Here is a 15,128-nt window from a genome sequence, read left to right as displayed (position 1 = left end):
AATTTATCTTAAAAACCATTGTAAACAGCTAAAATTGTTAGTAGGATTGGAATAACACTTGTAGTTTAATGGTGGACTTTGGAAATACAGTCATACCTCGGTTTAAGTACGCCTTGGTTTGAGTACTTTCAGTTTAAGTACTCCGCAGACCCGTCTGGAACGGATTAATCCACTTTCCATTACTTTCAATGGGAAAGTTCGCTTCAGGTTAAGTATGCTTCAGGTTAAGTACAGACTTCCAGAACCAATACACTCATACTTCGGGTTAAGTACGCTTCAGGTTGAGTACTCCGCGGACCCATCTGGAACGGATTAAACCACTTTCCATTACTTTCAATGGGAAAGTTCGCTTCAGGTTAAGTACGCTTCAGGTTAAGTACAGACTTCCAGAACCAACTGTGTACTTAAACCGAGGTACCACTGTAATGGAAATGTAAAAGATTTGGATTATTATAAAAGATGCAGGAGGAAAGGACTAACATCAGGACCCACAAAGGGGAGGAGGGGGAAGTCCAGAAGATTATTTGGAATCTTGTTTTTATGGTGCATGTTGGATATACGATGGTAAAACTTTAATCTGAAAAACCAAATAAATAAACTTTAAAAAAAGAAGCAGCTCTTACCAGGATCTAAACAAGTAAACTTGCAGCACTCCTTGGGGTCTTTCCGATACTGCTGGCAGCCCTGAGGCCGCTCACATAGGGCCGCCACGCACATCTCTGGCTCACCATTGTGGCACGTGCAACTCAGGCAGGGGTCATCTCCTTTTGGGGTGAAATAGTAGCCTTCATCGACAATGTTGTCTTTTATATCTACACAGGTTTGACCTGAAACAGGAGAGGCATACACACACGTTAGCTCCCACCTTCCCTCCCAGTAAGATGCACCTCGCTTTCCTCGACAGAGGGCAGAGCAGTGTGGGTCTGTGCAGAAGCTAGCCTACTGTATAAAGGATCAAGTCTGCATGCCTCCTTTGGCTAGCTTTTGTCTTGGCCCTGCCCACAACTGGCATGTCGCCTCCACCAACCCCACCGGAAGGCTGCCCAGGAAGAAATACTGGGCTGAAAAAGGTTGCCCACCCTGACAAAAATCTTTAAAGGCAAAGAAACAGGTGTGAGGCTTTTAATACCAATCAGGATAGATAAAAACCAATGGTTACACTATAGTCCAAAGGGTATTTATCAGGAAATAAGGATTTGTTTCAAGTTTTTCATGTGTGCTATAACTCAGTCTGTGCTGTTGTTTTTTTAAAAAAATTGTTTAACCACATCAGTTAACAAACATGGAAACATGTGCTATAATGTTATTGTTTTAGTTAAATAAATTGTTCACATTCTTATTATGGAAATGTTGATTTCTCTTTCCAATAAAGTACTGCAGAAAAGTTGTCTAAATATGAACAGTTAACTTATTAAACCTCACAGTAATTTCATAATTATCTGTCTATGTATTTTGAATAGTACAGTATAACCAAATCAGTGATTTTTTGATATAACTGTAAAAACTGTTGGGAAATTCCATTCCACCTTTAGTGCAGACATGGAACTGTTGCGTGACACATGTCTGTTTACATACCAGCACAGATTGCTGGGAACTTCCATTTCGAGACTCTTTCTGAGGAGACGAAGGAGAGACGACATGTTTTCTTTGCCCTGATTTATGCTTAATAAATGTGCTTGTTATTCTGCTTTCACAAGCCTCCTCACGCTGCTTCTGTTTGCGCAGCTCAGACTTTTGAAGTCTGGGTCACTGGTTTACGTCACACCAGAGATCGGGAGATTGTCCAGCATGTCAGCTGGAAGGGCATGATCCAGCTGGAGGCTAGCCAGCTGGCCTCTCGACCCCCTCTAGATAGAGCAGAGGATGGTTTCGATTACTCTGAAAATTTATTATTCCAAAAAAGAAACCTTCATCTGGTTGTAAATATTAAGATTATACCGGCAACAACAAGTCTTTCTGTAAAAAAATGATTTAAATCAAGACTTACTGACTAGTGATTTAAATTGTGATTTGAATCAATTTGATTTAAATCAAATCCACACTGATACCAAATGCTTTTCCAGGCATTTCAGCCGCAGCCTTTTGTAAAGCGGGGGAAATGCAGTTCTTGCCCCTGCCATTGCAACTACCCACAACAGCTCCTACCATGCCAAATGCCATTACAGAGCAGTGGTAAGAAATACAGCTGTCGTCCAAAGAGCAGGGTGACCTGATCCTGGTCCGTACCACAATACAGTTCGCTCTGTGGCCTGGGCCTCTCTGTCCCCTGCTGCAGTGCAAGTTAGCATCCCTGCGGCTCTTTTCCTGTTCCTGCGTGCTTATAAGAGCTTGTGTGTAACCCAGAACGGATGACTCACTTCTTTTGCAGAGGAATGAGGACTTCTCATAGCAGTTTTCAGCATACCAGCTGTGAAAACCGCGGTGCCGCAGGGTCGGGAAGTGGGAACATTGGAACTGGGCGCAAAGGATGTTTTCGTTTTCCGACACAGACGTACTGAAGGTAGGGTTGGGGGGCAAAAATACTTCTGATGAACCTGAAATGACAAAGTGCATCATAACTAGAAGTAAGTTGTTGCTGCAGAACCCTGTGGACAAATTCGGCTTTGCTGCCTCTTAGAACATTTTAAAGGAGAAAGTCATTCATGCGATGTACCAATGCTTTACTCTCTATGCTTGGGTAGCTTGCTACGTTATAGGTTTTAGAGATGTCAAAAGGCTAATTTCAGGCTATTGTAGCTATCCAATAATTCAGGGGCCTAATGTTAAAAAATGGTGTTGCAAACATAGACTTTATTCTCAGAAGTGTACAAAATCAGGCTCCTGCACAGAGAGTCCTTGCTCTTTAAATTCAAACAGCATACACCTTTTTAAAAAATTGCATTTCTTTCCAAAGAAGGCCAAAGCAGGTTAAGGGAAGTATAAATCCAGTGGATTAGCATACAAAGAGGGACATATATCTGCACCCTTGTGATCTTCCACTGGTTAGTGGAGTCAGTTTCATTCTAGCATACTTTTGCCCTGGAGGGCAGTTTGTGGTTTTCTTTTTTTTTTTTTTTTTAAAGGCATTTTATGTCCTGTATCCATCGCTCCTGTATTTGTATCAAGCATTATTTTAGGATGATATTGTGTTTTCAAAACTGTCAGAAGGCACCCCGAGTAACCCTTAAATGGGAACGCAGTAACTCTTGCATAAATAAAATAAGTTGGCTGAATACTGTGCAACCTCCAAGACTTCGTTTACAAAGCTGGAGTACAGGAAAGTGAACCTTTAAAGAAGGATATACACTGATATAGAATCATAAAATTGTAGTTGGAAGGGACCCCAAGGGTCATCATCCAACCCCCACAAAATGCAGGAACCACAGCTAAAGAATCCCTGACAGGTGGTTGTCTGTTTAAAAACCTCCAATGAAGGAGAGTCCATCACCTCCCAAGGGAGTCCATTCCACTGTCAAACAGCTCTTCCCATCAGAAAAGTATTCCCAATGTTTAGTGAGAATCTCCTTTCTTGTAGTTTGAATCCATCGGTTCCGATTCCTAGATGCCAGAACTTCTGACTAGTAGCAGCTTTGATTTGTCATGTGTTAGGATGGACAGGTGAGCATTTTCTTTCATTCAAACATGCCACATAATTGTCAACTGTCGAGCAATCCCTTTTGCTTTTTGCTCCTTTTATAAATTAGCATTTAAACAACCAAACAAAAGCCAATTGCTTTCAGCAGCTCTGCCGCCAGATGGCAGTATTATTATTGCTAGCTTTGGGAGGAAAGCAGGATTGCCCAAAAACATTATGCCAGCCTTTGAGTTAAACAAGGGCATTAAATACTTGATCAGATTTCCTTATCACTGCATTGACGCTTAGACCACCAACAGTAAAATACAAAGTTGTATTAAAGGTAAAGGGACCCCTGATCATTAGGTCCAGTTGTGACCGACTATGGGGTTGTGGTGCTCATCTCACGTTATTGGCCAAGGGAGCCGGCGTACAGCTTCCAGGTCATGTGGCGAACCAGAGCAGCACACGGATACGCCGCTTACCTTCCCGCTGGAGCAGTACCTATTTATCTACTTGCACTTTGACGTGCTTTCGAACTGCTAGGTTGGCAGGAGCTGGGACCGAGCAATGGGAGCTCACCCCGTCGCGGGGTGTTGTATTAGGTCCCCAAAATCCAAAGAGACTGGCCAAAATAATATATTCTTGAGGCTATGTTTGGAGAGGAGGACTGGGTGATGCAGAAAGGCACTCTAGAACTGTGAAAACTTCTGTAAGATGTGCTTAGCAGCAAAAATCCACTTGGCACCTTCACTGACAACTTTACAAGACCATGTAAAGACTTAGCTGTTTTCACAGACCTTTTGCTAGAGGGAGAGGGTGTTGTTTTGCTACTAGTGTGCTGCCCAAACTTCCTATGGCTATTATGGGGATTGTTGTTCTGGATAGTATATTAAATGTGTTCTACCTTTGGGCAACAAGCAACTAGCAAGCCATCATTAATAACATTAACAACAGCAACAGCAACACAAACACATGCTTTAGATGGCATCAATTCTTAGCCAAGCGGCACAAGAGCTCATCTCTCATTTATTGGGTCTTACCTTTGTAAGCAACCTCCCAGTGACCTTCTAGAGAATGATTTCGGTTCGTGATGACATACTGGTATCCAACCCAGAACCTACGATCAGAAATGCGTAAGCATTGTAAACTCGAGGGAGGAAAAAAACAAATTATGCAAAAAAGGAAAATCCTAAAAGGTAAGCTGAAAAGCTCCTAAGCATGGTTAATAAGCTCTTCTCTTTCCTGAGGTTTCCTATTTAGACAAGCTGAAAGCTGACTGTCGCTAACATGAACAATCCTTGCAAAGGCTAAGGAACACCAGAGCCATGCTAATGTTGCTGTGAATCTCAGTTAAACCTTCAAATCCAGTATTTTGCAATGCTATATCTCTTCAGATAATATCCATCACATGGACTGGGAAGAGTGACTAAAACCCCGTTAGTGTTATGCATTTAAAGCAGTTATCACATCACTTATAACAGTCATGGCTTCCCCCAAAGAATCCTGGAGACTGTAGTTTGTCCAACCCCTGCCATCCCCACCCCATTAACTCCCTAGAGCTTCCCCTTCCATGAAACTACTCAGCTCATTTTCCACCTTCCCAACCCCACTCCTTCACGCAAATCCAGGACTGTGATTTGGTGCTACAAATCCTGCAATACAGACTGTGTGATGACAGCCTTATATTTTTTTGTATATAGGAAGATCAAATATATATTGCAAACACACACACACATCCTAGTTTGTTTTGTTTTAAAGAATGCAATGTATATAAAGCAACAAGAATTAAAATGGTACACCCATCCAATCCCCCACCCCCGGTCAATGAGCATCTAGATTTCTCGATACCTGCATTAAGGCATGGATTCCATACTAGTTTGCATCTTCACATAGCGTAATGTAACATGTCCTATATCCTTAACATATCCACCCATAATCGCCCATGTGTTGCCAGTGGGAATTCAGTTCTACCGTGCATGCTCACTCACCTACTCTGGTCTTTCCTCCCAAAAGCTTTATCTTGCGAGTCCCACTCCTGCTGCAAGATAAACTTGAGCTCCTGGTCAGTTGTAAAAGTGGCCAGAGATCCATTCACCCTCTGACAGGTCTGGACGGCGTCCCAGTAGTTCTCGCCACTTAAGTACACTCTGTAGCAGCTAGCCGTGCCCTCATAGTGATGCCATTCTGACGGGCACTTCCCTAGGAAACATAAAGGAGAGAAGGGAAACGATCCCCCCCAGTTAGGACCTCAACCTGATTCATCACTTCTGAAAACATTAGCATCAGCCCAGTCCTCATTGGGTGGAAAGCCCACATGTCTAGGCAGGGCAGACTTCAGACAGGGACTCGGGTGGTTAATAGTCTCTCTGAACACAATTTTTCTCATGCAACTGATGTATCTCCTGCCTTTGTACAGAACACTGGAATCGAGCCACAAAAAAATTAGAAGCTTCAAGAAAGAAACACCCACATCTCCCCATGCAGGCAAGCAAGAGACATCATGACAGTTCAAGAATACAATCCAGCCAGGGCATATGCCTGATTATCATCTTCCAGAGCAATTACTCTACTCCCAACTTTAAAATGGTAAGCATTATGTTGGTGGTTAACAAAAGAGGTTCAAAGACTCTCTCAAGGCAATCTTAAAAAAAATGTAGAACAAACACAGACAACTGGAAAACACTGGCCTGCAAGCGCTCCAATTGGAGAACAACTTTTACCAAAGGTGTCATGGGTTTTGAAGACGCTTGAACTCAGGACGAAAGGGAGAAATGTGCTAAGAGGGAGGCATGCTTGGCAAACCCTCACTATGATCAACTCTCACCCGGAAACCTATGTCCCCACTGTGGAAAGACGTGTGGATCCAGAATTGGTCTCCACAGTCACTTACAGACTCACTGTTCATGGAAGACAATCTTGCACGGCTACGAGGGATCGCCAAAGAGTATAGAGGTGTTGTGGCCTGGGGAGAATCCCCAAAGCCAGAAAGAGCTGCCTGGCTAGAGGTTCCCCATTCCTGTGTTATACTTTATTCTACATGTTCAGAGAATCTGATCACAAAAACAGCTCAGACTAAATCACCAAGGGACATTAGGGAGCTTTAATATAAGATACTTTGCACACACATGGAAGCACTTTTAAGAAGCATGTGCCTAGACCTGCAGCCGGCAGCTGGCAACTTAGGGGGAATTTCAACCCTGCTTCCAAGTCTGCAACTTACTGCTGAACCGCACTGGCTGTGCCACATTGACAGTGTGGAAGCGGGTCGTGTCCCCTCCTCTTCCGCGATTGTGCCTGGAATCCGCATTATCCTTCCCATGGTAAGTGCGCTGGTCCCCAGTGAAATCTAAAAGTGAGACATGGCCCATTCTTAGTGACACTTGTGAGAACCATTAGCTTTTTCCCCCATTCAGCTGCTGAAAGGAAAATATCATCATAAATCCTTCCCAACATTCAAACGGGCAAAGACCGCTCCAAGTGGGCACAGGCAAATAGAAGATTCTTAGGCTACAAAGAACAGACCAACATTTCCTAAAAGAAAGCAGAAAGAGTGTTAGAGCAGCTGTGGGGAACCCATGATCCTCTGTTGTCCTCCCAACAGCCTTGCCACAACACAAGATTGGCTACCTCATAATTTAGGCTACTGTAATTACTTACTAAGGGTTGGACTAGATGACTCTTTACGTCCCTTCCAGCACTACAATTCTACAGTTCTATTATTTTAACTACACTGCTCGACTCTGGCTTGCTCTTACAACAATACACTTCTCGCACGGTGCAAAGAGAAATATGCAGAAATATTGTGTTTCCATGCGCTCTGGCTTCCATCACAATGTCTGGTTGTGCCAGAAGCGGTCTAGTCATGCTGGCCACATGACCCGGAAAAGCTGTCTGTGGACAAACACCGGCTCTCACGGCCTGAAAGCAACATGAGCACCACACCCCAAAGTCGAATTTGACTGGACTTAGCCATCCAGGGGTCCATTACCTTTACCATACTCAAAACAGACCCACTGAAAGTAGCAGAGTTGACCAACCTAGGTCCATTTCAGTGGCTCTACTCAAATTTAGTAGGATGCAACCCGTTTCGTTGAGCACAAAAAGGCTTGCAGGATTAACAGTTCAAAGAATCAATTGTAGTGTTGGGAGGGACAACAAGGGTCATCTAGTCAAATCCTCTGCGATAACAGAAATCTTTTGTGGAATGTCAGGCTCCAGTCCCATGCTCTACTGACTGAGCCATCCCTAACAATTATTCAGTATGTGTCTGCCCAAAAATGTAAAGCATTAAGAAACAGGGTGGTTAAGACATGGTTGTGCAGAGTTGTTTACATTCACTGTGTGGAATTACAGCTCTGCTGTTCTCCTCTGAAAGTTCTTTGGCCAGGAGGGGAAAAGGGATCACACTTCGAAGAGTTCATGGAACAGTCAGCAAAAGCTGGAGTCACAGCTCTTTGACCTCTTGCATGGACGCAAAATCTGCAAATGTTTTGTCAGCCGTACAACACATTCACTCACTTGGTGCACTTGCCCTTTGCCCCCTACAGCAGAAAAGAAATTGATAATAGGGCTGTCAGAAAAATGTGAAATTGCGAAAGAAGGGGTCATGGAGGGGAGCTTAAGACTGCCAGGAAAGTGAAAGACAACTCATCTATCTCTGCTTAAGTTTCCACAGAGAGACAGCATTTTAAAGAACTTCACTGGAGGCCCAGTTCCGTGTCCCTGCCTTCTGAAACAAAGCGAGTGGCTGCCAGGGAGAGGAGTTTCTCACTAGGAAAGAGCCAAAGTGCCTTAAAACGTTTATTGGAAACTAGTACACAGTAACTGCACAAGATTGTATTGAGCTATAACATTTCCATTGTGGTGCTACTTTTTCCAAAACAAAAAACAAAAACAGCCATTAAACCTCTGCAAAGTATTCAGAGCCACCAAGACTGAATGTCTGGGGGGAAAGCATTTGATTTGGCACCGAATAAATAAATAAGGGAAGGAAGAAACAATTGCCATTTACTGTGTTCATAAAGTTGGACAAGAAACTTAAACAGCCACAGCAATAACACACAGGGCTCTAGGTGTTGGGACACTGATACTACTGCTGTTTGAACTGGTAAAATCTGCCGATTTCCAAAAAAGACCCAGCAGGACAGTATTTCATGTGACTAAGACTTACAGCAAAAGAAAAGGAGCTGTGAATACATGCTATGCAAATCCTCCCAGTAATTTCGAGCACACAGGCAAGTTAGTGGCAGCCAGTGACTTCATCCCCTTTTTGAGCAAAAGATCAAAGATACAAAACTGCTGAGCTACAGATGCTCCTAGTTATTTGGGTTTGATGTTAAGAAAAAGAAAATGTTTTGAGTGTCGGGGGTTTAAGTTAAGCTGGATTTTAACAGAATTTGGTTGTTAAAAATAAAATTTGTACAGTTAGCAGAAGGGGTCTCTCTTTTTTGCCAGTTTTGTGCGTGTGCGTGTGTGTGCGTGACAGTGATATAAAGCTGGCAAATAATGCCATGTGGGTTAAGCTCCCTCCACTAGAATAGAGGAAATAATGCATGGGTAAGCAAACTAAGGCCCGTGGCCCAGATCCGTCCCGAACGCCTTCTAAATCAGCATGTTTTTACGTGAGTAGAGTGTGTGCTTTTATTTAAAATGCATATCTGGATTCTTTGTGGGGGCATAGGAATTCATTCATTATTATTTTCCAAAATATAGTCCGGCCCCTCACAAAGTCTGAAGGACAGTGGACTGGCCCACTACTGAAAAAGTTTGCTGACCCCTGAAGTAATGACTCCCACCAAGACACATTTAAGACCCACCCACCCCCACCCCAATTTGTGGAAATGTAATGGGTGTAACTGTCTTGATATTTTTGATCTCTACAGTACAGACATTATGGCTTTACAGCCCCTTAGATTACATACCTGACATCTAGGGTTAGAAACTAAGATATACAGTGGTACCTCGACTTACGAACAACTTGACAACCAAATTTTTCAACTTACGAATGTCGGTGGTTTTAGATAGGGATTTTTTGACTTACGAATTTTTAGATAGGGTTGCTTCGACTTAAGAATTTTTCCGTTTCCAATGCATTCCTGTGAGAAATCGCGTTTCCAATGGCATTTTTCGACTTACGAAGGTGCCTTGGGAACAGATTAAATTCGTAAGTCGAGGCACCACTGTATAAGCTAGGCGCCAAACTCTCAGCTTCTCTACCCAATGCAAGCTGCCTTCCTACCATCACATAACAGAATCTCCCTATTCCTGGCCTGCTGTGCTCAGATTTGCTTATGTAGGCATACACATAGCAGAGTTGTTTTAAATCAAGATGCCTAGAAACAGCTGCTATGTTACGAATTAGTACTGTCAAGACAAGCAGAGTTCTCCATCTGTACTGAACACAAATGGTGAAGACAGGAAAATAGCTGGCACTGTCTGCAGATGATAAAAAAGTATCTCTCTTATGTAATCCTGCCAGGCACTTTAGTATACTGATCTCCACGCTGCATATTCTCTCTCTTCCAAGGATTCTGAATTTCCAACTTCAGTAGAAGCCAGCTTCAAAAAATAATGATGCATCTACACATGTTAAGAGACTTCACACTTGATATTAAACCTGACTCATCCAAAGGTGTTTCTGTGTGAAATCTGAAAAGCATGCCATTCAAAAATGAGTTTTGACTCCAGCTTTTTCAGAAGTGTACAGACTAACTGGATAGAAGGCCCCCATAAACGGGCACCAATGTGTTCAGGCAGACCCTGAAATACAGCCCACAAATAGCAGTAAAGGGGAAAATTAAACTACAGCCTCTGAGAAGAAATGAAGTTGCAATAGGAATTCTCACGACAAAATTTCCTAACCAGAATTTGCTTGCAAAAAATACAGTAAGTGCCATAAAGCTTTCCTGGTGGTGTGGTACATTATTATTATTATTATTATTATTATTATTATTATTATTATTAACCTACCCTTCACCCTAATGTTCTAGGGAAGGTTACAAGATTAAAACACAACATTAAAACAACCTTAAAACATCTTACAGTCACAAAGTGGGTCCTGAAAATACATGCCCAGAGTGTCAGAAGTAAAGAGGTGCATCTTCAGCATTCACCAAAAGCTCCATAGAGAAGATGCCGGGCACACCTCTGTGGGGAGTCACAGCTCAGAGGCCGCAACAGAGAACTGGCCTCTCCTGGGCCAGTGAACATCTTGAGGACAGAGGAACTGCCAAGAGGGTCTCTTTCTGCTGATCTCAGCAGCCAAGAGGATTGTAGTGAAGGAGGCAAGTCTTTCAGCTATTTGGGGCCTAAGTCATTTAGGGCTTTAAACACTAACAGAAGCACCTTAAATTGGCCCAGAAAAGAACTGGCAACCAGTGCCACTGTTTTACAACAAGGGTTATATGAGATCTAAACGAAACCCCAGCCTGTAATCTGGCTGCTGCATTTTGGAGCAACTGAAGTTTTCAAGTCATCTTTAAGGGCCGCCCCACATACAAGCAATCAGTGAAAGCCGGTGAATTAGGGCACTGCCCCACCAACCTGAGCCTGTCCTCAGCCACCAAGCTTCTTACTCATCCCCATCATCTTTATTCAATATCCCACTTTTCCTGACCCTGGCTCTGCTCCCCTTACTGTTGGGTCTCCCTGCCTCTCCCACCCCCAACCAGTACTAATGATCATCAACCATCACTGCATACAATTCTTTCTTCTTCTTCTTTAGGTGCACTTACTTGGGCAGTCAACTTCATCACTCTCATCCTCACAGGTGGGCCATCCATCACACTGCCAGTTCAAAGGGATGCACTGGATGGAGCCACTGCGACAAGCGAATTGCCCTGGGATGCAGCGCAGTTCTGCAAAACACAAGGAGGAGGAAGCTGAAGGTTTCAAATGAAAACAATTACTTAAAATAACAGATCTACTATGAAACTTCAGGCTAATATCCCCACAGTACAACTACAAAAAGTTTAACCCCTTACAACTGTTTTCTAGGGTGCAAATAGTGGTCAAGACTTGATATACAATGACCAGAAGGATGTTTTACCAGGTGGTGGTTGTTTTTAATATAGCTGAAAAGCAGGTATGGCTTCACTGAAATAAATTAATACTCTGGAGACCTATGGCTGATGTACACCAAGGTCTGGTTTGCATGTAACGCTAAGCCAGGGTTTAATGGCTTAGTGTTATGTGTAAACCCAGCAATTTATAAACTATGATAAAAGTTCACTCATTAACCAAGGTGTACAGCTTGTTTATAAACCTTACTGTTAACCACAAGCTTAGTAGTACATTTGAACCCAGACCTCCTCCTCCTCAACTATAGCTCACTTCAATAAAATATAAATATATATATTTTTTTTAAAAAAAAAAACTATAGCTGAACTGTAGTTGCTCAAAAACTGCAGAGCCCTGAGTGAACTCTTTACTTGCAACAAGGTCTTACTTATTTTCTGCAGGTATTCTTGGAATTACAGCCCACAAAAGCTACCTTACCAGTGTGACTGAAAGCGTCTGTTCAAATTACCCATTTTGCAAGTGTCTTCTAATCAGAAGACACACCTTTAGCAGGGCATGTGGGGTGATCACAAAGCTTGCCAGCTTTCATAGTATGGATTTTTCAGGCAAGGTGACAGGAGGCTATATATCAGGGTATAGAATAGCTGAGTTATGCAAATCAAGTGCACACTCTTTCACACTAAGACAAGTGCCTGCATAGAGCAGAGTGTTAACAAGTCAAATGTTAGCAGCAATCAAGAGGGCGGATCCTGCTTATCAGTCTGGATCAAAAGTTACGCAAGCCTAGCAGTTCATCTAGGAAAGCTGTAGCTCATTGACAGGGAAATTGTTTTGCATGCAGAAGATCTCAGGATTCAGTCCCTGGCATCTCCTGGTAGGACTCACTGTGGACAATACTGAGCTAGATGGAATGAGTTGCATAAGGCAGCTTCCTATGAACTGATCCAACAAAGTGGGTTTGTGCTGTCTCCAGCCTCATGGAAAAGATCCATTGGACAGGTTTTAAAAACTGTCTGTGCTCAGTGCACAATCTTAGGGAGCATTTGGATCTCTACAAGGTAGCATGAGCATTGCTGAATGCTGTCTCTCCCACACATACTCAACACTAGGTTCTCTGCACACCTTGCAGGGCAGATCTACCTGTCAAACCCCATTCCAGAATGCAATCTTCTGGAGTGGGGAATTCTCTAAAGCAAGAGTTGGGGGGGCCGCTGTGGTCCTCCACCCAATGTTTTGAACTACGGCTTCAATCAGCCAGTCCTCACGGCCTATGGTCAGCAAGTTGAAGTTGTAGTTTGGCAACATTCTGCAGGCCACAAGTTCCCCACCCCTAAATAAATCAAGTGAGAGAAAGGAAATGTTGGCATTGCCAAGAAAATAAAGTAATTTCTATCGTACTATGAGGCCGGGGGGGGGGGGGAGGCTCCAGATTTCTGGAAAGGAAGTGGCAGTCAGCATCATTTGTGAAAGATTTCAGTTACAAATACCCTTAAAACCAATGAGCCATTCCTGGAAAAAATTATATAAACCTGCCCTTAGTATCAAATTTCCCATATATTTTAGCCATTGCTAGACGTCTCTCCTTGCCAAATATTCTGAGACAAAAGCAGGTAGAATGGCTCCATAAAAATATAGAGCAGCTATAAATTCCTGAAATTGAAAATGCTGCAAATATATATATTTAAATATCAAGGTTAATTCAAGCTTAGAGTCCTCTTATTGAATTATCAAAAAGCTCTCAGTGTCTACTATGAACCTGAACCTGTGAGGACAGCAGAGAAAGGGATGCCGTAGCAGACAGACTTTTGTGACCATTCAATTGGCAGACAGTCATTAACCTTGACAAGATCACCTTTGCAGCACAGCAGGAAAAGTCCATCTCATTACAGTTCAAATCAGTTAAGGCTTGCAGCAAGAATCTACCAGTACTTTGACTCTTTAAAACATTAAATGTTATTCTCCTCTGAAGTGAACTAGGTGTTTCCTAAATTGGCATTAATCAAAGGCAGAATTAGCCTGACACTCTGGAAATGTTCGAGCTTAAGGAGTCCTTGCTTTTAATGCATGCAATCCTATGTTTACAAGTTAAAGCAGAATTTTAAAAAAACCCTGTTTTAACACACACTAGTTATTTTTACTGTTGCATAACTGTAGTTAAAAACTGATTTACAAAAGTTGCTTTGCTTCAAGGTCGCATGCAAAAAGACAGGTCAAACTCACTGAGGAGGCAACGAGAACAGAGGGTACCCACACATAAAATAGGTAATAAGAGAAATAAATAGTTTCATGATAGCGTGAAAGGCTCTCTGTTAAGGAGCAGGAAAGCAGCTCAAGTAAGAGGGTGGGAATAAAAATAGGCCTTCCTTGCCTGACACACCGCCTACTTGGGATGAACATTGAGGTCACAAAGACAGCTAAGAACTCAGACCTGCCAGACTGCTATAGACAACAATGCAAAGTTACAACACAGCCAGAACAGCTCTGACTCATTTGCGGGTGCATGCTTGTTTTGTTTTCATATTATCATAATTATCATAGTCTAAGACGGCTAGGTGGCATCTTGTACGCCTCCTGCAGCCAAGCTGGTACCAAATGTATTGCTCTACTTTCCTTTGGACCACACCAGCGAGGCCTAGAGGGGAAGCTTGTTGTCTGGGCAGCCCAAGACCTCCAGACACACTGCCCAGGTTTGTCCCCCGGGAAGGTTGCTTCAGCAAAAGCAAAAAAGGAGGCAACAGTTATGAGTTACAGGTCTTTGCAGCCCCAGCAGGCCCTGTGATTCTCCAGTTCCCTGAGGAACACTCCACTGTCTCTCAAGACAGACAAATGCCAGCAAAAGCAAAAGAAACACAGCACAATTGGGCAAAGCTAAAAGTCATACCCATCCAGAAGTAAAGGAAAGCTGGAATGCCAAACTCAGAGTTAGGGTTCTGTATAAATACCACACTTCACAAGATGACGGAAAGATGGCTGCTATATAGATTATCACCAGAACTCAAGAACACTAAATCCATGATCAAACTCCCATCATCACCATCTTGTGGGTTAAAGGGGCGGGACCTTCTAAACCAGGCATCCCCAGACTGCGGCCCTCCAGATGTTTTGGCCTACAACTCCCATGATCCCTAGCTAACAGGACCAGTGGTCAGGGAAGATGGGAATTGTAGTCCAAAACATCTGGAGGGCCAAAGTTTGAGGATGCCTGTTCTAAACTAGGGCATCTTAGTACTTGGGTTTATAGGATCTGTGGTCACTCATCTCCATGTTTGTAACTTAGGGTGCTAACAGTACAGAAACTTGAAATTCAAACTATAAGTGTCTTGTGTCAAACAAGAATGGTGCGTGCATGTTTAAACCTTCTGTTTAACATCATGTGTGAACCAGGCTAGTGTCTAAAACCATCTCTGTTCTCCATAGCCCAGGGGTCAGCAAACGTTTTCAGCAGGGGGCTGGTCTACTGTCCCTCAGACCTTGGGGGGGGGGCAGACTATATTTTGAAAAAAAATAATGAACAAATTCCTATGCCCCACAAATAACCCAGAGATGCATTTTA

At 43.0% G+C, this 15,128-nt stretch overlaps 1 protein-coding gene across 5 annotated transcripts in view; it reads right to left on the bottom strand.

The window, feature by feature from the left end:
* DGCR2 (DiGeorge syndrome critical region gene 2) overlaps positions 1-15,128 on the bottom strand; it is a 56,528-nt gene that overhangs the window by 14,099 nt on the left and 27,301 nt on the right. For 2 of the 5 annotated variants that reach the window (XM_035097861.2, XM_035097863.2), the window contains 6 exons: positions 11,290-11,412; positions 6,777-6,902; positions 5,545-5,764; positions 4,597-4,673; positions 2,358-2,534; positions 624-827 (listed from right to left, as the gene is read on the bottom strand). In XM_035097861.2, the coding sequence (XP_034953752.1) occupies positions 624-827; positions 2,358-2,534; positions 4,597-4,673; positions 5,545-5,764; positions 6,777-6,902; positions 11,290-11,412 (927 nt within the window). The remainder of the gene's footprint in view (positions 1-623; positions 828-2,357; positions 2,535-4,596; positions 4,674-5,544; positions 5,765-6,776; positions 6,903-11,289; positions 11,413-15,128) is intronic. The other 3 variants (XM_035097862.2, XM_035097864.2, XM_060269704.1) reach the window with 2 other exon arrangements.

Source organism: Zootoca vivipara, chromosome 17 (assembly GCF_963506605.1).
Source record: "Zootoca vivipara chromosome 17, rZooViv1.1, whole genome shotgun sequence".
Classification (NCBI taxonomy): Eukaryota; Metazoa; Chordata; class Lepidosauria; order Squamata; family Lacertidae; genus Zootoca; species Zootoca vivipara.
The sequence above is the reverse complement of the archived record's forward strand: the minus strand, read 5'-3'. Positions and strand labels throughout refer to the sequence as shown.